The 24,091-nt window shown below is 39.2% G+C and overlaps 1 protein-coding gene across 1 annotated transcript in view; it reads left to right on the top strand.

Annotated features, from left to right (window-relative positions):
* The window catches only part of DNAH5 (dynein axonemal heavy chain 5), a 202,723-nt gene that overhangs the window by 19,342 nt on the left and 159,290 nt on the right, over nt 1–24,091 (top strand). The window contains exons 11-20 of the mRNA XM_029217285.1: nt 663–770; nt 4,597–4,682; nt 5,532–5,853; nt 7,131–7,337; nt 11,094–11,265; nt 13,523–13,668; nt 16,938–17,103; nt 17,828–18,067; nt 19,476–19,666; nt 19,781–19,868. Coding sequence (XP_029073118.1) covers nt 663–770; nt 4,597–4,682; nt 5,532–5,853; nt 7,131–7,337; nt 11,094–11,265; nt 13,523–13,668; nt 16,938–17,103; nt 17,828–18,067; nt 19,476–19,666; nt 19,781–19,868 — 1,726 coding nt within the window. The remainder of the gene's footprint in view (nt 1–662; nt 771–4,596; nt 4,683–5,531; nt 5,854–7,130; nt 7,338–11,093; nt 11,266–13,522; nt 13,669–16,937; nt 17,104–17,827; nt 18,068–19,475; nt 19,667–19,780; nt 19,869–24,091) is intronic.

The raw sequence follows: 24,091 nt of genomic DNA, 5'->3' as shown, positions 1-24,091 counted from the left end.
GGGTCTTAGTTGCAGCACGTGGGATCTTCGTTGAGGCATGCGGGATCTTCCCTTGCTCTTCCCTTGAGGCACACGGGCTTCTCTCTAGTTGTTGTGTGCGGGTTTTCTCTTTCTCTAGTTGTGGCGTGCAGGCTCCAGGGTGCATGGGCTCTGTAGTTGCGGCATGCAAGCTCTCTAGCTGAGGCACGTGAGCTCAGTAGTTGTGGCATGAGGGCTTAGTTGCGTCGCGGCACGTGGGATCTTGGTTCCCCACCAGGGATTGAACGTGCGTCCCCTGCACTGCAAGGTGGATTCTTTACCACTGGGCCACTAGGGAAGTTCCCTGGGCTTCTTTTTCTTTTTCATTACTTCCGATGTAATTTGTAAGAAACTTTTAGACAGAACATCTTTCCTACTTTTCAGGTGAGGTTTTTATTTGCTATTTTTCTTCAGAAATACATAAAGTCTCATGAAAATGCTTTCAAAATTATATATTTGAATGCATTCGGCAATATTATACTACCTGTAATATACATGAAGCAATGAGAATAATTAAAGAAATAAGGCTCCTCTTAAGTTGATTTTTGGGGAATGATTGCACAGGTTCTATATTTAAAGGTCATATTTACCTAAGTAATGCAAGAATATTGAAATATTCTCTTATTTCTTTCATAACATTTCAGGGTATTGTTGCCACCATAAAGGAAAAGGAATATAATTTCTTAGACCAGCGGAAAATGGATTTTGAGCAGGATTATGAAGAATTTTGCAAGCAGACTAATGACCTTCACGTAGGTTGGATAATGAAACTCCTGTTGACAGTCTGGTGTTTATTTTTTCCGTTCTGTGTAATGCTGGTTATCATTACCCATTCAGAAGGGAGAGGCATCTTTATCATGGAGGTGACTGATAGCAAGCTTGGCCTGCATTTTGTGATTTCAGATTAATGACTGAAGGCTCTTTTTCATGGATTAAAGGGTCATAAATATAGCTTTGGGTAATGATCTGTGATCACAGACTTCTGCATGTGTTCCATCTTAGATCTTAGAAAATTAACTTTTATCTTCTGTTGAAACAGCATTATTAGAATATAGAAATTTGTTTCCACTTGTTTGTTACTTTAGCAATTATTGTGACCAGAGGTAGCTTGAGCAACTAAATGATCAGCAATGCCTGGCAGATCTCAAAGGCAGGGTTACAGCTGGCGTTGAAACAGTGGTACCAGGACCGGCTCAGCACCTGGACCCCTCTTGGTCTCGAAGCCCCATTCTCTCTTCCTTCTCTTGTCCCTCCTCCCACCCCCGGACCAGCCCACAGGAGCAGCGTATGGCCGTCAGTGGCTTCTGAGAACATATCACGGAACCAGCCTCATCTCCAAGTTCCTAAGGAAAAGTTTGGGTTAGCCAATTCTAATGTGGTGCCTTGTCCTGGACCTGTTAACTGTGGGGTCATATGGTAAAAGCAGAGGGGATGAGATCCACTTGCGTGGTTGGGAGTGTTTATTATCAGCTGAGGAGAACCAGGGAGGGTAAGATTGGGAGACAACCTAACAGGTGTCCACTATAATCAACATGCAGACTTCTTTCCATCCCAGTGAGATCTAAAGTGTGCACGTTTCTGATTATTAAAGAAAAAGGATCATTCTGTTTCTTCTTTTCCAGAATTTTTGGTTTGAAATAAATTTATACACTTCAAGGGAAAAAGAGCTCCAAAGCATTTCTGGAGGGATGAGTTCAGTGTAGGACTCATAATAAAACTAGCTAATTCTATGTGTCAGGTCTGTTCTAAGCACTTTATAGATGTTAATTCATTTAATACTCACAATAATCTGATAAACTGGGTGCTCTTATTACCCTCTTTTTGGAGAGGAGGAGACCGATTCACAATGAGGTTAAGTGATTTGCCCAAAGTCACAGAGATGACAAGTGGCAGGCAGTCTGGCTCTAGGATTCAAGTTTTAAACCATTATGCTGTAAGACACATTTCAGGTGATGGGAAGATAGAGTGCCGGTAGTAATTTAAGCATCGATCTCTTTTGGGGGCCGATTCAGACGTAAGGAGTGTGGATCTTGATCTCTTGTTGATGGGCGGTGGCAGATCCTGAGTCTGTGCTCCACGGTCAGTGTTTATTTGTCAAATCTTCATTTGTGTGTCCTAGCAGTTTCTGATCACATGGTACTTCAGTAGTTTGTATGTGGGATATAGGTAGATGGTGAACACCTTGAGGGCAGGAATCGTGTTCATTCCTATTTATGTCTCCAAGGCCTAGGGGATAGGACCTTATGCTACTGGAGAGCAAAGAATGTTTGCTGAATTAGTGTATGGGTTGCGAAATAATAAGGAGTAGATTGCTAAGTGAAATAAGTCAAGCAGAGAAAGACAAATACTGTGTGATATCACATATATGGAATCCAAAAAAATACAACAAATTAGTGAATATAACAAAAGAGAAGCAGACTCAGAGAAATAGAGAACAAATTAGTGGTTACCAGTGGGGAGAGGGGAGAGGGGAGGGGTAATATAGGGGTAGGGGATTAAGAGGTATAAACTATTAGGTATAAAATAAGCTACAAGGATATATTATTCAACATGGGGAATATAGCCAATATTTTATAATAACTATAAATGGAGTATAACCTTAAAAAATCACATCCCAGTCCCACATATATCAGGGGCATCAGATCTGAAAAAAAGCACAGGTTTTACTTTAAATGGAACATAAACGAAATGACCCAATAAAATGTTTATTTTAAGAAAAAAATGGAAAAGAGAGATAATTACTGATAAGGTAACAAAAAAATAGGAACTAGATTTATTGCAATTAAACATGCATTTACTGTACATTATTTATGTATTAGACTTCTATGCTGTAGCTTATGGATACAGAAATAAATCAAGTTGATTTGCCCTCAGAAATCACATCAGACGTGATATGATTGAAATATAAGTACATATATGTTATAGAACAGAGTAATGAATATATTATTAAAAAAGGGCAAAGAGTGGCTAAAATGGCTAATTATAAAAGTATAATATTCTGATATTGTACTGGGAAGTAAGGATCCAAAGATAAGTTGACATATTCCAAAGAAGTTCTAAAGAAACTTATACGGAGAACAGACCTGCAAAACATTAAATAGACTCTGAGAACTGCTACAACCCATAAGGTAGGGTGTGAACCTAGGAGAAAAACAGTTCCATACTGTTGCTGGACTGGGATTAGGAAAGGCTCCAGAGAGGAGGCCATGCTTGGTGTGAGAACATGATTGATGTTTTCCAAGTAAATGGAGTGGAAACGAGAGTAATGGGAAGAGCGTTTCAAGACTGTGCCACTTTTTATCATACTGAGAATATAATTTTATAAATGTTTTAAAGTCTGGTTTTTAAGCACTAGTTATAGATACTAATTCCTATTCTTCTTGAATTTTTTTTTTTTTAATTCAACACTTTTATTCATCTTGTCTTCCATCTCAAAAATGGTCCACTTCTCTCCTCGGTTTGCTGACCAGTTTTCCTCTGACTTCTTTTTCCCTTTCTCCATCCACTTTCTCTTAACTAACCTTTTTACACTCTCTCCTTTAAATAATTCACGCACTGTCATGAATTCAGCCTTTGTTTCTGTAAAACTGGGGGGTATATACTGACCTTCCCATGACTCTGGATGTAGTGAGCGGGGGTGATGAGTCTTGGAGACGGAATGGAGAAAACTAGTAACTGTGGCATCTCCAAGATGTGAGACTGGAGGGTGTGTGTGTGTGGGAGCGCGAGATATACTGTCCATGAGTGAGTGATTTGGATCAGGGTTGTGTCCAGGGATCTGCTGTCAAGGGCATCAGGACCTGGGATCCTGTCCAGATTTCGGGCTCATGCTTATACTAATATCAAAGAGATGCAGCGCGTTAGAACCAGGCGGGCCATTGGAAGTCTAGAAGGATATTGTCTCCAGTGGGCAAAGTAAGGCACTGTTTAGTAAAGGACCAGCGTTTGAGGTGGCAAGCCGCCTTAGGAAAAACTGAGTAGGGCCTGAGAGCCCAGAGCTAAGAGGACTAGAAGATTCCACACCAGACTCCAAAAGCCTGAAAGAATGGACCTAAGGCTCAGAGAGAAAAGACTAAATTGAGGTCTTAGGTGTTCATGAAGAGCTCAGTGTAGGCCTTTGTGAAGCCATAAGTTAGAAAAGCAAGGAAAACCAGGTCCAAGCGTTAGGGCTCGGTAAAGATTTACTGTGTCTCAAGTTCTGTATAGTTTATACTCGGATATTTTTATGTCGTGAAAAAATTTGAGTGTTTATTTAGATAGGCTAACTGTACAGTTCTTCAGTGCAAGAAGATTTCTTGATCCTAAGATGTGATGTTTGTGGAAGAAATATCTAGTCCAGTATCCCTGGGGCCTGCCATGGCACCAAACCCTATGACTGCTCTGGCCTTCACGTCCCTCTTTGTTCTGGCTTCTGGACATTTATCTTTCTTTAAGCTTAGATGAGTATTATCTTCTCTGTTATACTTTGTCCTATGTTGTATGTGTTTGCAGAGATGGGGAGCTCTTTTATCTTGTTGCTAAGTAGAATTTTTTGCAATGCTAATTCACTGTTCATAATCAGGCTTTATTCTGTTTTAGAATGAGTTGCAGAAGTTCATGGATGTTACGTTTGAAAAGATTAAAAACACAAATCAAGCTCTAAGTATGTTAAAGAAATTTGAAAGGTAAAAATTTGAAAGACTTTTCTAAGTTCTATTTTCTAAATTGGGATAATATGAACACGGTTTAGCTTACGTTATTATTGCTATTATTATTTCATATTCTAGTGGGAAGGAAACCCTCTCTTGACAATCTGAGTAACAAGGCCACAGTTTTAAAGTTCTTCAGAGGATTAAGAATTTGTTTTATTTCCTCTCAGCTTTGAAGTACCTTGTGACTGCCTATCATAATATCACTTAATGTTTAAGTAATTTTTTTTTTTGCGGTACGCGGGCCTGTCACTGTTGTGGCCTCTCCTGTTGCGGAGCACAGGCTCCGGACGCACAGGCTCTGTGGCCATGGCTCACGGGCCCAGCCGCTCGGCAGCATGTGGGATCTTCCCGGACCGGGGCACGAACCCGTGTCCCCTGCATCGGCAGGCGGACTCTCAACCACTGCGCCACCAGGGAAGCCCAGTGTTTAAGTAATTTGAAGAAACTCTTACCAAAAGTTTTGACTAGGTTTTAAGGATTGATACTATTTAAAAAAAAAACCCAGAAAACACTCTAGGGAATTCCCTGGTGGTCCAGTGGTTAGGACTTTGCACTCTCATTGCCAAGGTCCTGGGTTCACTCCCTGGTTGGGGAACTAAGATCCCATAAGCCAAAAAAAAAAAAAAAAAAAGAAACAAACCAAAAAGCTATAACCTCTCTATTGTGATATGATTGACTGATTCCATTTTGATTTTTTAATATGCTAACACAAATATTTCATTCTCTTCCATCAGCATATGTTTTTACAATAAGTCTTAATAAATAAGATTTCTCAATATCATCCCATTAATTCAAGCCTTTCACTTTAAAAAAAAAAATCAGATTGGATATACCTAATCTTGGAATTGATGACAAATACCGGCGTATCCTTGAAAACTATGGGGCTGACATTGATATGATCTCGAAGCTGTATACGAAGCAGAAAGACGATCCTCCTTTGGCTCGAGACCAGCCTCCCATTGCTGGGAAGATTCTGTGGGCCCGACAGCTCTTCCACCGGATTCAGCAACCAATGCAGCTTTTCCAGCAGCACCCGTCTGTGCTCCAGACGGCAGAAGCCAAGCCTGTGATTCGCAGTTACAACAGGGTGGCCAAGGTCCTCCTGGCGTTTGAGGTTCTCTACCACAGGGCATGGCTTCAGCAAGTGAGTCTCTGCATGTATGCTCTTCAAAGACGACTCCATAAGAGTTTATAAACTGCTAGCATTTGGCAGCTTTATTCCCATAGAAAGTTGAGTTTGTGGGTATTTTATAAGACAGGGTTGGTTGACTCTAAGTAATCAGTCAAAGAGTGTAATATGTCCCTGAAGAAAAACGATAATTAATTTTGGAAAAAAGATCGTAAGCCAGGTAACAGAAACTCATTTTTTAAAAAATAAATTAGTTGTTTACTTACTGGCTGCGTTGGGTCTTCGTTGCTGCGCGCGGGCTTTCTATGGTTGCGGTGAGCGGGGGCCTATTCTTCGACTTGGTGCGCAGGCTTCTCATTGCGGTGGCTTCTCTTATTGCGGAGCACAGGCTCTAGGCGCGTGGGCTTCAGTAGTTGTGGCTCGTGGGCTCTAGAGCGCAGGCTTAGTAGTTGTGGCACACAGGCTTAATTGCTCTGCGGCATGTGGGATCTTCCCAGACCTTGGCTCGAACCCGTGTCCCCTGCATTGGCAGGCGGATTCTTAAGCACTGCGCCACCAGGGAAGCCCCAGAAACTCATTTTTATTTAATTTATAAACTCCTAAGGAAGAAGATCCTGTTTATGGGATCCTGTACCTGGTTGATTAGGATTTCTCTTTCTTTTATTTTCTCCATTGTGTCCGTGAACACTAGTATGCCTGTTAAACAAAGTTTTAAATTTTATTTGGCCATACTAGGTTAATCAAATTATATTTCATACTCTACCAACACTTGTATTTCTTTGTAGATTGACAGGAAGTATTTTGGAGGATAAAATTCAGCCTAACAAGGCCTCTAAAATGGTATCTCATTTTCCTAGTTCAAATTTTGGTGTCTGAATCAACAACAGAGATGTCTCTGTAGTGTTTTACCTTGCTTTTCTAGATAACTGAGGACTGAGCTTGGTAGGTTCATGAAACTTTTATTAGGAAAAATAACTGAGTAGGCACGAAGGTATCAGGGAGTGAAGTGGCTTTTGAGAAGTCACCTTTATTGCAGTATCCACTTATCAGGTGTGAGAGATTCATGACCCAAGCATTTTGTTGAACTGACTGTACATCACCACCAAGAACTTGAAAACTCTTTCCTGAGAGTGAAGTTAGGAGAAGAGTGAGAGACCCCATTGTCTTTAGTTTGAGAAGCTCAAATCCATGGAAGAAGATGTAATGACCTTCATTCCCAGAAATGGCCAAGCTAGATACCCTGTGTCTGCATTGAACTCTCTACTAGTAACAATGTTGATCTCTTCTCACAGACTGAAGAAATTCATATAGGACTTGAGGCTTCTTTATTGGTGAAGGCTCCCGGCACAGGGGAATTATTTGTAAACTTTGATCCTCAGATATTAACCTTATTTAGAGAAACAGAGTGCATGTCACAGATGGGTCTGGAAGTTTCACCATTTGCAGCTGCCCTTTTCCGGAAACGAGACATATACAAAAAGAACTTCAGTAACATGAAGGTATAGTACTTTTATTTTTTTTTCCCTTCTTGGCTAGCCCCAGTGTGCATTAAAAAAAATCTGGTGGTGTGTCACTGTTGAGGAGCAGAAAGTGTCCAGGACGACTGTAGTGGAGTGACTGAGGCTAGAATGTAGAGCTGGTGAGGGCCAGGTCATCATAGAGCTTGTAAGCCAAGGTTACACGTTTGAGTGCTCCAGGAAGCCATTAGAGGAATATGAGCAGGAGAAAAGGGCATGATGTCTTTTACAATAAAAATCATTCTTTCTGCTGGGTGAGGAATAGATTCTAAGGGGACAAGAAGGGTCAGTGTGAAGCTAGTTTGAGAGCTGTTGCACCGGTTCAGGATGGAGATGATGGCAGCTTGAACTAGGACGCAGCAGAGTAGTAGATCAGTGAATTAGAGAATGATGTCAACAGGCAGGTTATGAGAGAACTCAAGGATGATCCCTTTGTTTTTGGTGTGAGCCACTCAATGGAATTATTCAGTCGTTATGTTGGTTGTATTCTGCGCACATGTTCAGTAACATGCAGTGGCCCCAAATGCAAGTTCCACTCGTGGAGATGGCAAAGACTGGAACTAGCTTGTTTTGGGGGGCAGAAAGGAATCAATAGCTCCCATCTTAAGTATAAGATGAGTTTTAGAGATCCAAGTAGAGGTGTTATCCATGCAGATAGATATGTAAGTCTGGAGTTGAGTGGAGAAGTCAAAGTTGAAGGCGTATTTTTGAGAGTTATTAGAATACAGTTGCTATTTAAAGTCATTGTCCTGTATGAGATTTCCAAGGAGGAGAATATAAAGAAGAGTAGAGGGCCTACATTAAACCCTGAGTTGTTCCAATATTAACAGGTCTGATAGAAGAGGACAAATATGCTGGTAAAATTAAGGATTGGCCTTTGAGGCAGGTGGAAACCAAGTGTCAAGGAAGCCAAGGGTAATAAAAACCTCATGATGGAGGGGATGGTCACCAGTGACAAATGCTGCCCAGAGGATGCTCAAGATGAGGTCAGAGGTGCTGCCACAATATTTGACAACATGGAAACCATTGTTACAACTTTATAGTGGCCAATATCATAGGACAAGCCCTATAAGGCCACACATTTGCATAATGCTTTACATTTCAAACTGTTTTCATATTCATTATTCCATTTGGTATTTTCTACAGCCATGTTAGGTAATTGGAATAGAGTACTATTATATTATTTTAGAGATGACAAAACCGTGGCTTAGAGAAATTAAATGACGTAGCCAAGGTCTCATAGCTAGTAAGTTGCAGAGGTAAGACAAGAACCCAAACTTGTAGTCTACTGTTTTCCCACTCTTTCATGTTATATTAAAAAGTTAATATTGGCAATGGACAGACATTCCTCAAATGTAAGCTCATCAGATACTAGTCAGAATGTTGGAATTCCCTTTTAGATTTTTCTTGGATGTTAGAAAAATAACTAAGTCGATCTACATATTTGTAAAGAAACAGTTAGTTTTACTATATATAAAATAGGTAAACAACAGGGACCCACTCTAGAGCACAGGGAACTATACTCAATATTTTGTAATAACCTATAATGGAAAAGAATCAGAAAAAGAATATATATATATATATATATATATGTGTGTGTGTGTATAACCGAATCACTTTGCTGTACATTTGAAACTAATACAACATTGTAAATTAAATATACTTCAATAAAAGATAAATAAAAAAGGAAAAAGAAAGTAGTTTTATTAAGAAACACTGTTTATCAGAATATAAAATTACTAATGATAATTTTGTCCACAGAATTGCTGTTTCAGTTATCTGTTGCATGTAGCAAACAATCCCAAAATATAGTGGCTTAAAGCAACCATTTCATTATACCTCATGATTCTGTGAATAAAGAATTTAAGCAAGGCTTGGCTAGGTGATCCTTCTGTTCCATGTGGCATTGACTAAGATTACTTAGTTCAGTTGGCAGATGTTTGATCTGGAAGGTCCAAGAAGAACTCATTCTCTGGTTCTTTGGCGGGAATGGCTGGAAGTTTCGCTTAGTTGGGGCTAAGGATTGGAGAATCAATGTGAGCATTCTGGGATGGAGGCCTCAGGGTAGTAGAATTTCTTATAATGTAATTCAGGTTTCCAACGGTGGGTGTTAATGGTAAGCAGGGAGGAAGCCACATGGACTTTTGGACAGTCTCAGATGTCTCATAGCATCATTTCTGTTGTCTTCTGTTGGGCTTCATAAGCCCACCCAGATTCAAGGAGAGGGGACATAGACCCCACCCCATTAAGGGAGGACGGCCAAAGAATGTTTTAAAACCACCACAGCTGTAAATGACAATTCTAGCAAGTGAATTATCATCTGGGTGACATTTATTGTATCTTGAGGTTGAAAGCGTTAAAGGTTCCCACTCACTGCAAGTACCTGGTAAGAGCAGATCTAGTGACATGTTTTGGGGACTATCTCAGGTGTTGCTGAGTCATTGTGCTGCATATTTAACAGTTTTCAGGCTTCTACAGACAAGCTGAAGTAGCTGAGAGTTTGTTTTCTTCATCTATTCCTTGGAAGGCAGTTCAAACTAGAAAGAGATGAGCCAGCATAGACTAATAGTTAAGAATACAGATTCTGAAGTCAATCTGGATTCAAAGCATTATCTTTGGGCAAATTACTTTACCCTTCTAAGCCTCAGTTTTTCATTTATAAAATGGGTGAATAATACCTCCTAGATTAAAGGATTAAGGTAGGAAGTAAAAGGCCTGCTGGAGGCTGATTTAAGAATTTCTTCCCAAATAGAATAAGTGATGAACATTGAAAAAAAGGTAAGCAGTGGATAAACGGTTCAGGAAGTGTATAAGTAGCTGCTAATAGAACCATCAACTTTAGGTGTTTCATGGAAATTGAAAGGATATTACAGAAATTGTGGAAAAGTATTAAATGAAGAAAGGATTACGTAGTCCAATGGGAAATGTTGAGTTTAACACAATTCACAAAGACTGTTGGGCTTCTCACTTCCTTCTTGCAATTTTCTCAGAATCATTACTATTAATTGTGACTGTCAAAGAAGGGAGATATTGTGTACAGTGTTTTCCAAACTTATCCACCCAGGGACCATTTTTCTTATAGAATCTCTTGTGGCTTGCATTTCAGCGTAAACACCTTGGGAAACAGTGATCTAATGACAAAGTAATACCCACACGCACATTACAAAGATGAGCTTAAAAGCAATTGTATTTAAGAAGTGCATTAAAGTTGCTTTCTTATAATTCATTATTATTAATATTAACATTGCCATAAAAGGTAGGCTGGAAGTACTATCAGTCTTATTTAAATATGGTAACATGTGAACAAAATACTGACACAGTTTAACATTATACAGCAGGTAAATTTCCGTGGAGGACCATGAGTTTCTGATCACAAATGCTCGTTCTAATAACAGCTAGTTAATTAATCAGAGAAATATTGATTGATCATCTTCTATGTGCCAGGCACTGTTTCAGGCACATTGAACAAAGCAGACAACATTCTTGTCCTTTAACTTGCTCTTAAGTTCTTTTTCTCTCCTTCTCAGTCGTATTTTATTAGATTAGGAATTTGTGTCTATGGAGAGATTTCTTGCCTGTTCTATTCTTATTATGTTTTGGCTGCTTTACTTGCCAGGCTGCTATTGGAGCCCTGCAACTGGACCCTAAATAAAAGTAATCGTTTTGGATAAAAGTGAGCTATTACTAGACATTCAAAGTGAGATATTATTTGATTACTTCACCCCTATTTCCCTGCAGATGATACTGGCTGAATATCAGAGAGTGAAGTCAAAAATGCCTCCCATTATAGAGCAACTGATGGTCCCTCATTTGGCAAAGGTGGATGAAGCTCTGCAGCCTGGCCTGGCTGCACTGACCTGGACGTCACTGAACATTAAGATGTACTTGAAAGATGCTTTTGCAAAGATCAGTAAGTCTGTTTAAATGGTTATTGTTTTTCAATTCAAAAGGCTGAGTTTTTAAGGTCTATTGTATAATTTCTTATAGATGTTGTGATATAAATAATGAAACAAGGAGTGATATTCTTAAGCTGTTCCCTAAGGAATTTTTACCAAGTATATGAAGTCGTTAATTTCCTGGAAACTATATATATTCAGTATTTAATTTTATCCCCCGAGGCTAACTACATTTTAAAATTATACTTACTGTTGGCCATTAGACTTTAAAGGAACTTGAGTCATTCAGCTTTTTATATTAATAGGTTAGTGTATTCTGAGACCCCGATTTGAAAGATGTGATTTGGACGCAGCAGACTGCTGAACAGCAGGATACATGGGAAAAGTTTAAGCAAACATTTTTTCCTAATGAGGGATATAATATACTTTAAAATATATGTAACGTGGTGTATTCCATGAAATACAGTTTCCCAGAATGTGTACAAGTATGCTGCAAAGAAGTCTAGGCTCAGATAAGTCTGGGAAATCCAGGTTAATCAAAGTCAGGCAGATTTCTCTTCTGGAGGACTTTTCAGAGCCCTTGATATGCCAATATTTAGTGGTCTCCAAAAGTGGGCTCCTGTAGGTGGCATTTCCCAGAATTCCTTGGCTGCTTACCAGGAAAGCATGTTAACACCTTGTAGACCCTCTGTGGTGGACAGTGGAACACAGGTTGGAACATGGTGATAGAGGGATTGTTCTAGGAAGACTTAGAAATCACCATTCTCCTCTCCTACACAGTGTCCTCACCTGCTCTCCATGCCCTAATTCTCCCCATGTTTTATACCCCAGAGTGCGTCCCACTCCCAAGAAGCCCACTCAGACTATTCTACCACACAGGACCACTTTTTGCTGTGACTTCTGTTTCACATTGGGACTAAAGAATCTGTATTTTGGTTTCTTCTAATGGTTCTATCTTTCTCCCCATGCTGACTGCAAAAGGCTTGAAAATCAGGCTCTTTCTTATGCTTTTGTATTACTCTGAGTTGGGTTTGTACTAGACACCCAGACACATATGGATTCATAATTGCAATAGTTTTATATAGTTAATCTCTTAACATTTCTTTTTCTCCGTAACCCCTTTCCTACCCTTTGATCCCATCACCTCATTTCTGGGTCACTCCTTCCTGAGCCTCCCGTCTACATACCCCTCGTGATAACTTATTCTCTCTCTCTTTCTCTCGTATTTGTGGCTGCTGAAATAGTACCTAGTCTATTTATAGCCTAATTTTTAAAGAAATTGTCTTATTAGTATGTTTTCACTGTACCTTCCAAGTAACTTAGAGCTCAGAAGGGTCCACCTATTTACTTTCCCACGTGCAGTATACTCAAGAATATTTATAGGTACTGGGTTGGGTGGGGTAGAGGAGTGAGGAATTTATGGTTGAACCCTCTTACCCTCTTTGTTTTGCTTTGTAGATTTGGGGACTAGATTCAAAGATAAATTGTGAAGGGGTCTTTGGATATGCATGAGATGTGTTTTAGACTCATTACAATTTGAGAGTTGAATAGTATAAAATGCATGAACTGTAGCATTATAAGAATGGAGAAGATCCTCTGAGATGGAGGAATGCTCAGGGTTCGATGCCGGCACAGGAGGAGGGGGCCATGCGAATATGGGCAGATTCACAGAAAGCCTCCTGGGGGAGATGCGTTTGAGCTGACTTCAAGTTTGAGTCAGAGTAAGGCAGACTGAGAAAGCTGGGAAACTGGTTTAAAAAAGAACAGTGTGTTGGGACTTCCCTGGTGGCGCAGTGGTTGAGAGTCCATCTGCCAATGCAGGGGACACGGGATCAAGCCCTGCTCCAGGAAGATCCCACATGCTGTGGAGCAACTAAGCCCATGAGCCACAACTACCGAGCCTGCGCTCTAGAGCCTGCGAGCCACAACTACTGACCCCACGTGCCGCAACTACTGAAGCTCACGCGCCTAGAGCCCGTGCTCCACAACAAGAGAAGCCACCGCAATGAGAAGCCTGTGTACCACAACAAAGAGTAGCCCCCGCTCACCGCAACTAGAGAAAGCCCGCACGCAGCAATGAAGACCCAACACAGCCAAAAATAAATAAATAAGTAAAATTAAAAAAAAAAATAAAGAAAGAACAGTGTGAGAAAACCAAGTATGAAACAGCTCTATGGAGCAACTTTAATCCTGATTTTGCTACTGAAATTTAATCATGTTGGTTGTTTTTTTTTAAACAAAATGCTTAATCTCTTTTATTTTTTTCCAAAGAGGCCCTGGAGTTGCTGATTGACAGGGTCAATGATTTGATCGAGTTCCGCATCGATGCCATCCTTGAAGAAATGAGTAGCACGCCTCTTTGTCAACTCCCCAGGGAGGAGCCACTTACCTGTGAAGAGTTTCTCCAAATGACAAAGGTTATTAGAAGACTGATGTTTTTATTTAAATTTTGTTTTGTGATTCATTTTTCTATAAAGGGCATTTTTGGGAGCATAAATTAAATTTGTTTGCTCTATGCATGACTGGTCTGTGATAGATGTGATTCAAAAGAGGAGCCTTCAGACAATAATTTGAAAATAAAGAGGAATGTACCTGAGGGGTCACGTAGACATGAAGAACAAATCATCTCTTTTCAGATCAGTAGGAGGGAAATTGTCATGGAACACATTTCTCATTTCCTATAGTTTGTGAAGAATAGAGCTATTTTGCTGAAGAGCTTCTAATAAGCTAGGGTTAATTAATAAAATAATTGTTTTAAACAGTTTCTGGGTAGAATTTCTTCTTTAAACGTTTCTGTAGAGCAGCATTTCCCAAACTGGTGTTCTGTGGCACACGGCTCTGGAGCCATTGCTGGGGAAGCTGGAAAAGGTGGGGTCTGTCAATCTGCTTGGGGTAAAGACCGTACGTTCCTTTCCCCATTCAGATTCTCTTCACGTTAACGTTTTAGAATAAAGACCTTCAGAAGGGCTCCTGGGAGTGTCTAGTTAACTTTCTTTAATCCATTATTTCTCAAATTTTAATTTGCATTTTGATTACCAAAGTGAATGATTACCAATATAAAAGAATGCTTCCTCTTGAATATGTTTACTTCTTATAATTCATTTAGTCCTTCAACAATTTTTGTGGAGCTCCTATGCGAACCACTATTTGGGAATAAAACAGTGAACAAAACTGATGCAATCCTTGCCATTGTGATGCCCACTTTCAAGTGGAAGATATAGAAAAACAAGCAAACAAAAAAAGCCAATAAACAAACAACATGCCAGGTGATGATAAGTTCAATGGAGAAAAATTAAGAGGATAGTGGAGGAACGGAGTACCTGACAGAGAGTTGTGATTTTATGTTGATGATCAGGGATGACTTATGTGATTACATCTGAACATAGGAAGTGAGGGAGCAAGCCATGTGAATATCTTTGGGGAAAAACATTCCAGGCAGAGGGAACAGCAAGTGAAAAGGCCCCGAGGCAGAAGCTTCTTATGGTAGAAAGATGTTGAGTTGAAGTTCATTGAGTATGTTCATATGCTGAGGGGGAAAATCAAGTAGACAAGGAAAAAGGGAATGGTTGGTAAGTATAGCCTCTGGCGAAGCAGCAAACTCAGATTGTGTGATTATGTATTCTTTTTTTAAAAATTAATTAATTTTTGGCTGCATTGGGTCTTCATTGCTGTGCGTGGGCTTTCTCTAGTTGCAGCCAGTGGGAGCTACTCTTCTTTGCAGTGCGCGGGCTTCTCATTACGGTAGCTTCTCTTGTGGAGCACGGGCTCTAGGTGCGTGGGCTCAGTAGTTGTGGCTTGCGGGCTCTAGAGCTCAGGCTCAGTAGTTGTGTCGCACAGGCTTAGTTGCTCCGCGGCATGTGGGATCTTCCCGGACCAGGGCTTGAATCCGTGTCCCCTGATTGGCAGGCAGATTCTTAACCACTGCACCACCAGGGAAGTCCCTATGTATTCTTAAATAGAAGAATAAACATTGCATTCACTGACAAAGGAGGAAAAGGGGTTAATGATGGAGGCTGATTTGTCTTCTGGATAAGGGCATGGGGTCAGGGCCATGTTGTGGCCTCCATTTGCTTTGTGCTATAGAAATCAAGGTTATTATCTTTGGACGATGAGGGAGGATGGTGTAAGGATTTGAGGACGCAAGAATTTGAGAACACAGCAGTTATGGGGCCTGGTAGAGAAATATGACTGGAGTCATGTAGAATGATCCTTGGGTAGCATTAGGGGCCTGCCTGAGTTTGGGGACCATGAATTTCCAGGACCAACACCTGCCTTGCCATGACCTCTGTGTGCAAGTGGAAAGGGTAGACGCCCTGGTTCATTTGGGTTGGGCTTCTCCTGGGTAGGACTGTGGAAACAGGTGATGGAGCAGACTGTTGGCAAAGGAATGATCGATGTGGGAAATCATGTCCTTAGGGGAGGGTGTGTAGAGTCAGAGGATTTAAGATGAAGGCTTTAAAAAATGTTAGCAATCTCTCAGAGAACAGGGAGCTAGTTCATTGTTTATATGGAATGAGGTAAGCAAGCTTCGCAAACAAACGTCCTCCTGTGTTTGTATGTGATTTGCTGATCAATAATAATAACAAGCACTTCTTGGGTACTTACTTTGTGGCAGGCACTGTTCTTATCATTTTACATACATTGCCTTTTGGAATTCTCACAACAATCTGAGGTAGGTTCTACCATAATCAGCATTTCACAGATGTGGGAATCAAGGCCCAAGATTTTCCAGAATCACACAGAGCTAGGATTTGAATCCAGGTAGTTTGGTGCCAGAGTCTATACTTGTTACTGTACTTGTTGCTGGACGGCGCTAACTCTATTCCCTCCCTTACCCAACCTCTGACCTGCATCTTTTTCATAACTGTCTGTAGGCTAAGGATGGTGATTATTAGTTAAGTGAAGTTCTGAGCTGGGAGTTACTTTATACTTTATTTGATGGTAAAGAAGTTTAATAGTTTCAGAACACATCAGAATCTTCCTGTTTTAATGATATCAAAATGCCATATGCCCTACAGCAGTGGAATGGAGGTGAATGTCATGGGTAATGAGGAGGTAAATGAACCATGAAGTTAATGCTTGGAGTGGAGGGTCCATGAGCACATTAGAGAATCTTGAGATGAATCATGGTGGAACTTGGGAAGGAGCTGGAGACTATGACCTACTCACAGTCTATTGCTTTATGGGCTTGTTTTCCAACCAGGTGGTAAATCACTGACTATCTCTCTGTCTGTCTGTCTTGATTAAAGTGCTCCAGTATATTCGTTTATATTTGTTAAATCTCATTCTTGAGAAATGCATAATCCAGTTGGAGGCAGGGGAATATCTGAAATTAATTAGGGGTTGATGATGGACTGTTGGCAAAGGTGAAGAGAGAAGGAAGGCTGGCTAGAGCAGATTTATGTGAAATGAAGGAAACTTCATGGGAAGAGAGGCAGTTCATGACTTTTGGAGTTATTTCCTCCACTGCTGGAGAAGTAAGTGTAATTTTGGTCCATCTATGATCCAGTTGGTTCTCTTGTCTTTAACATATTCCTTTACAGGATGCCTGGCCTGGGTTAATGTGAGAGGCATGGCCAAGCATCATTGGGGACCAAGATCTCATCTGGAGGCTGAACCTATGTGCCCTCAAGAGCTAGTTAAACAAATATGACACGGTGCTAATTTTTATTTATTTTTTTGATAGGACCTTTGTGTAAATGGTGCTCAGATACTACACTTTAAAAGCTCATTAGTGGAGGAAGCAGTCAATGAGCTAATAAATATATTGCTGGATGTGGAAGTTTCATCTAAGGAAGACAGAGAGAAAGCATCCAATATGAATAGTACTGATTCAAAAAATGAAATTTCGGGTAAGACAGAGGGTAATGGAAGGGTCTTGTTTTTCTAGGACATTATTGAAAACTAAAATTTAATTTTCTACATGGCAATGAATTTCACACTCTAAAAAGACCCTCCCAATTTTATAAGCACATTTATAAATCTGAAATTATGATTCAGAGCACATTTTAATGATGCCATGTCATTCATTCCCATTACTTTTTGTTCAACTCTACAAGCATGTACTTTGCATTGGCCCTTGTTAGCTCTCTTTGCATTTAGGTCTGAAGGTATGTTTTTTCACTATCAGTAGAGTAGGATGGTTTATGGATTGGAATCCCCACTGAGGTACGTCTACACCAGAGCATAGGGCTTGCAGGACAGAGGAGGACACTGAGAGGCTGAGGACGGTCGCTGTTCCCCAAGGGTTTATGGTTATTGGTGGAAGAGAGAACCCAGAGAACGAGCACCCAGGCGCCCAGGCCCTGTCGTTCTTTTGTGGCCACAGCTCCTGCCTCTCCTCCTGTTTCCACACATCAAGGAAGAGAGGCCTCCTCAGACTGCCTGGTGCCCTGAGTTCGTCTCCCTATCCTTTGATGGCCTCATTTCATAAGAAGTGTGACCTTTGAGTATTATTCAACTTGCATGTAATTTATCTTAATTTTCTTCTCTTTAACTGCAGTAGATGGTTTTCTGTCTGTCTCTTTCTCTCTTTCCCCGTTCCCATCTCTTTCAATTTCTCTCATTGTGTAACAGCAAAAAGAGAAGAAGGACATTCCGACACCTTGACATCTTCTCTTAATGCTGGGGTGGGCCTCCTGCCTTTGACGACCGTCGCGAGAAAGAAGAAAGAGACCGAGGTGTTACAGGAAGGAGCCCGCGAGTTGCTGTCTCACTTCAATCACCAGAACCTGGGTGCTCTGCTGAAAGTTACAAGGAACACGCTAGAGGCCGTTCGCAAGCGCATTCATTCCTCCCACATGACCAGCTTCCGGGGTAATGATCCCACACCATTTGCCTCCTGGCTGGCCAAGTCTGGTTGCTGGTTGTGTGTGTGTGTGTTCCTGTTAAATTTAAATAATAAAAACCCCCACCATTTCTTGAGTGCCTCCTTGTAAGTTTAAATATTATGAACTTGGATTATCCCAACAATTCTATGAAGTAGACACTATCATTCCACTCATTTAAGACTGAGTCCAGGGAGGTTAAGTGATTTGCTTAACGTCGCTTAGCTCTTGTTAATAACATCATAATCAGCATCACGTTTAATCTTTTTTGTAATAAGGTGAAAGCGTGTGAAATGAATTATTTTAATTAGTGAAAGAAAAAAATACGTACTTTAAAAAGAAGATATCCAGAAAGATAATTTCATTGTTAAATTATTAGATTATTAGCCAGTCTTGTAAAGAGAGAAAGATCTTATTAATGCCATGATCTCCAAAGCAGAAATTGTTTTTACTATTTTCGTGTCAATTTAGTACTTTCCAACTGATTTCTTCAATTCTTAGTACAGCCATCTCTCCTCGGCACCATTCAGAAATAGGTGTTGCATTTCCCAGAGGGGCCACAAAAATCCATCAAATTTAGAGACATTCTGAAATTAAATTTTAAATTCAAAAGATATAAAAAATAAAGTAACAGTAATTAATTAAAATTGAAAAAACAATAGGATAACAAAATCTTTTAATTTATTTTGCATATTGGCATTTAAGGGAAAGCATCTCTAATATTTAATTAAAAGTGGGTGAATAAAAGTGGAAACATTAAAATAATTTTTTGATTGGTGGCATGGCTTATTATGTTTTATTTTACTTCGGAATGGAGGATAGTTCTTTCCTTTGACATGGGGATAATATTAGAACTTATCAACTGTTGATATGCTGAATATTGTCACGTCTTCCCCAACTTTATATGTTACAGGTACTTCCAACTGTATATATAGAGTTAACACGCACACACATATACATGTTTAGACACCTATACCTACATCCAACTTTAAAAGCCCCTTGGGTATGGTGTAAATGGTAAATTACACTTTATTTCTTCTCTACTCTTTAACCGCGCCCTTTTAGGCAAGAGTTTATATAATTAAATCTGACTCCAGGCAGTGGGTTTCCTTTATGGAGAGTGTACCCATAGATTGTAATCAGCAGAAAATGGCTTGGGTTCCACCGAACTGCTCTGTTACATTGAGCAAAACTAGATCCTCCATTAGTTTTTATTCATTCATTCTTTCATTCATTCGACAAATACATACAGTATTGTCCAATGATATACCTATTATGTATTGTTCTAGGTGCTTTAATTTTTCTGGTTAAAAATGAAATAAATTAAAAATTTATTAACTAAGTTAATACATTTTAAATCAAAAAGATTAAATCCTCCCTGTTTTGTGTTAACTCAGACAGTAACAGTACCTCTAAAATGAAGCAGAACGTTCTGCCCATTTTCCGGGCAAGCATCACTCTGGCCATTCCCAACATCACCATGGCCCCAGCCCTAGAAGACATACAGCAGACGCTGAACAAAGCCGTGGAGTGCATCGTCACTGTCACCAAGGGGGTTAGACAGTGGAACAGTGAGCTATTGTCCAAGGTGGGTGTGGGATGAGGAAATCATTTCATATGATTGAAATGAATCTTATGATTGGTGGCATGGTTTATTATGTTTCAAGGTCATATGACTGAAATATGTCCTTTTCCACTGTAGAAAAAGATGCACGAAAGAAAAATGGCTGCTTTGCAGAGTAACGAAGACGGCGATTCTGATGTTGAAATGGGAGAAAACGAACCTCAGGGTAAATGTTCTTTTAGTTCTTTCTAACTAGTCATTCTAAATCAAAATATATTGAGCTAAAAGGTATTTTCCCTCCATGCAATTCTCAAATCAGATTAGATCGGAATATTAATCTATGAGCCAATTTCTAGTTTATAAAATATGAAGATCCATGTATTTTAATATCACCATCATGAATAGTGTATTTTTTTTTTTTTTGCGGTACACGGGCCTCTCACTGCTGTGGCCTCTCCCACCGTGGAGCACAGGCTCCGGACGCACAGGCCCAGCAGCCACGGCTCACGGGCCCAGCCACTTCGCGGCATGTGGGATCCTCCCGGACCGGGGCACAAACCCGCGTCCCCTGCATCGGCAGGCAGACTCTCAACCACTGTGCCACCAGGGAAGCCCCATGAATAGTGTATTTTAAATGGGTATCTCACAAGACATACTAGGGGACAAGCAGGATTTTAGTTTCACAGTTTAAAGAGAAACTTGTCATCATCACAATGAACATTTCCTGACGTTTAAGAGCTATTTTGTATTTTGAGCCATTATATGTCCTGTTTTGCTAACATGCTGTGATTTTTGCTGTAGATCTTATGGTTTTCATTTATATTCTGTAGTATTAGGTAGCATATGACATCCAAGTTGCTAATGATATATGATAAATGTAGTTTAGTCCTACAAACTTCTTTTAAAGCAACCATGCAAACAGGGCGTGTGTAATTTTCAATTAGTGCTCATATCCCCTGAGAACTAACCACAAGGCAGAAACTAAAACAAGTTCCTCTTTAAAATAGTCTGTTACTGAGGAGGCTAAAGACAGCTCAAAACAACTTTATCCACAACTTACAATATTATTTATTTAAGCTAAAAATCTATATTACTGTGTTAATTTCAATTTTGATATTGTTTGGAAACATTGCTTAACTTCCTAGAATAGCTTAAAATTCAGAATTTTCTAAACTCAAAATATGTTCAATCATGAATTATATCTTAAATTGAGAGGAAAAATGTTTAATGGAAAATTAGACATATATTTTTGTCATGATAAAAGAGTTAAAAAAAGAAATAAGCTGCACCTTTTAAAAATAACAGCTTTGAGATATAATTTACATAACATAAAATTCACCCTTTTAAAGTGTACAATTCAGTGGTTTTTAGTATATTCAGAGTTGTACAACCATCACCACTATCTAATTTTAGAACATTTTCATCACCTCCAAAAGAAAGCCTGTACCTATTAGCAGTCATTTCTCATTCCCTTCCCCCAGCCCCTGGCAACCATTAATCTACTTTCAGTCTTTATGGATTTGCCTATTCTGAACGTTTCATATAAATGGAATCATGCTACATGTGGTCTTTTGTAACTAACTTTCAAGTTCTAAGTATGTTGTAGCACATATCATTTCTTCATTTCTTTTTATGTATCATTTCTTTTTATTGTGGAATAATAGTCCATTGTATGGATATACTACATTGCTGATGAACATTTGGGTTGTTTGCACTTTTGGACTGTTAAGAATAGATAATGCTATGAACATTTGTGTAAAGTTTCTGCGTGGACATATATTTTCATTTCTCTTGGGTATGATAGTCATGCCCTGAATCATATGGCAACTTATGCATAACATTTTGAGGAAATGCCAAACTGTTGTCCAAAGCAATTAGACCATTTTACCTTCCTACCAGCAGTGTATGAAGGTCTCTCTCTCTCTCTTTTTTTTTTTCCTTGTATCCTCACCAACAGTTGTTGTTGTCTGCCTTTTGATTATAGCCATTCTAGTGTGTGTGAAGTGGTATCTCCCTGCAGTTTTGATTTGCATTTCCATAAAGACCAATGATATTGAACATCTTTTCATGCCTGTATGTGTAGCTTTTCTTATTTTTTTTTCCTTTTATATATCTTGTTTGGAGAAATGTCTATTCTTTGCCCAAGTTTTTAATAATTGGACTATTTGTCTTTTTATTGTTGAGTTGTTTATATATTCTGAATACAAATCCCTTACCAGATATGTAAATATGTAATTTGAAATATTTTCTTACATTCTGTGGGTTGCTTTTTCACTCTCTTTCTTTTTTTTTTTTTTTTTTGTGGTACGTGGGCCTCTCACTGTTGTGGCCTCTCCCATTGCAGAGCACAGGCTCCGGACGCACAGGCTCAGCGGCCGTGGCTCATGGGCCCGGCCACTTTGTGGCATGTGGGATCTTCCTGGACCGGGGCACGAACCCGTGTCCCCTGCATCGGCAGGTGGACTCTCAACCACTGCGCCACCAGCGAAGCCCTGTTTTTTCACTTTCTTAATGGTATCTTTTGAAGTATAAAAGTTTTAATTTTGATTCAGTCCAGCTTAGCTTCTTTTTCTTTTGGTGCTTTTGATTGTGTATTTAAGAAACTGTTGCTTAACTTAAGGTCATGAATGTTTACTCTTATGTTTTCTTTAAACATTTTATATTTTTATCTCTTATATTTAGGTCTATGGTGCATTTTGAGTGAAGTAGGGGTCCAAATTCATTCTTTTGCCTGTGGGTATTCAGTTGTCCTAGCACCATTTGTTGCAAAGACTATTTTTTCCCAATTGAATTTTCTTGAGACCCCTGTTGAAAATCAGTTAACCACAAGTGCAAATGTAAGCATTTATTTCTGGACTCTGGATTTTATTCCATTGATCTTATGTCTATCCTTATTCCAGAACCCCACTGTCCTGATTACTATAGCTTTGAAGTAAATTTTGAAGTCAGGAGTGTGAGTCTTCCAACATTTTTCTTCTTTTTCAAGATTGTTTTCGAATATTCTGGATCTCTTTTATTTCTGTATGAATTTTGAAATCATCAGCCTGTTAATTTCTACAAAAAAGATTTGTGATTTTTGGGATGTGCTGAATCTGTAAGTCAATCTGGAGACTATTGAAATGAAATTTAAAAAAACGGAAATAATACAAAGTATCTCCTCCAACCACAGTGAAATGAAATTAAAAATCAGTGATAGGAGATTTGGGAGATTCACTAATACATGAAAATTAAACAATATACTCCTAAATAACCAATGAGTCAAAGGAGAAATCACAAAGGGAATTAGGAAATAGTTTTAGGATAAATGCAAAGGAAAACACAAAATGCCAAAACTTATGAAATGCAGTTAAAACAGTGCTTAGAGGGAAATGTATAGCCTTAAACACTGATACTAAAAAAGAAGAAATATCTCAAATCAATAACCTAGCTTTCTAGGTTTTAAGAAACTTAACTTCAAGGTCACTGATTCTTTCTTCTACAAGCTAAAATTTGTTGAGCCTTGCAAGTGAATATTCATTTCATTTATTGTTTTTTTCAACTTTAGAATTTGTATTTGATTCTCTTCTACATTTCTATATCATTATTGATATTCTCTATTTTTTGAGACATACTTCTCGTACTTTAATTCTTCAGATAGGGTTTTCTGTAGCTCCTTGAACATATTTTAATAGCTGATTTTAAATTCTTCTCTAAGCTTAATTAGGTCCCATTTGTTTATTTTTGCTTTTGTTTCCTTTGCATTAGGAGACAAATAAAAAAATATTGCTATGATTTATGTTAGAGTGTTCTGCTTATGTTTTCTTCTAGTTTTATGGTTTCCAGTCTTACTTGTAGGTCTTTAATCCATTTTGAGCTTATTTTTGTACATGGTGTGAGGAAGCTTTTGCACAGCAAAGGAAACCATCAACAAAATGAAAAGATAATCTACTGAATGGGAGGAAATATTTGCAAATGATACGACCAATAAGGGGTTAATATCAAAACTATATAAACAGCTCATACAACTCAATATCAAAAAACAAACCACCTGTTTGAAAAATGGACAGAAGACCTGAATAGACATTTTCCCAAAGAAGACATACAGATGGCCAGCAGGCACATGAAAAGATGCTCAACATCGCTACTCATCAGAGAAATGCAAATTAAAACCACAATGAGATACCACCTCACACCCGTCAAAATGACCATCATTAAAAAGAACATAAATAACGAATGTTGGCACAGATGTGGAGAAAAGGGAACCCACTTGCACTGTTGGTGGGAATGTAAATTGGTACAGCCACTGTGGAGAACAGTATGGAGGTTCCTCAAAAAAACTAAAAATAGAACTACCATATGATTCAGCATTTCCACTCCTGAGTATATATCTGGAAAAATGAAAACAGTAATTCGAAAAATATACACACCCCAGTGTTTATAGCAACATGATTTACAGTAGCTAGGAAGCAG

Source organism: Monodon monoceros, unplaced genomic scaffold (genome assembly GCF_005190385.1).
Source record: "Monodon monoceros isolate NGI ecotype Baffin Bay Population unplaced genomic scaffold, NGI_Narwhal_1 Super_Scaffold_12, whole genome shotgun sequence".
In the NCBI taxonomy this organism is placed as follows: Eukaryota; Metazoa; Chordata; class Mammalia; order Artiodactyla; family Monodontidae; genus Monodon; species Monodon monoceros.
This window is presented reverse-complemented; position numbering and strand designations above follow the sequence as displayed.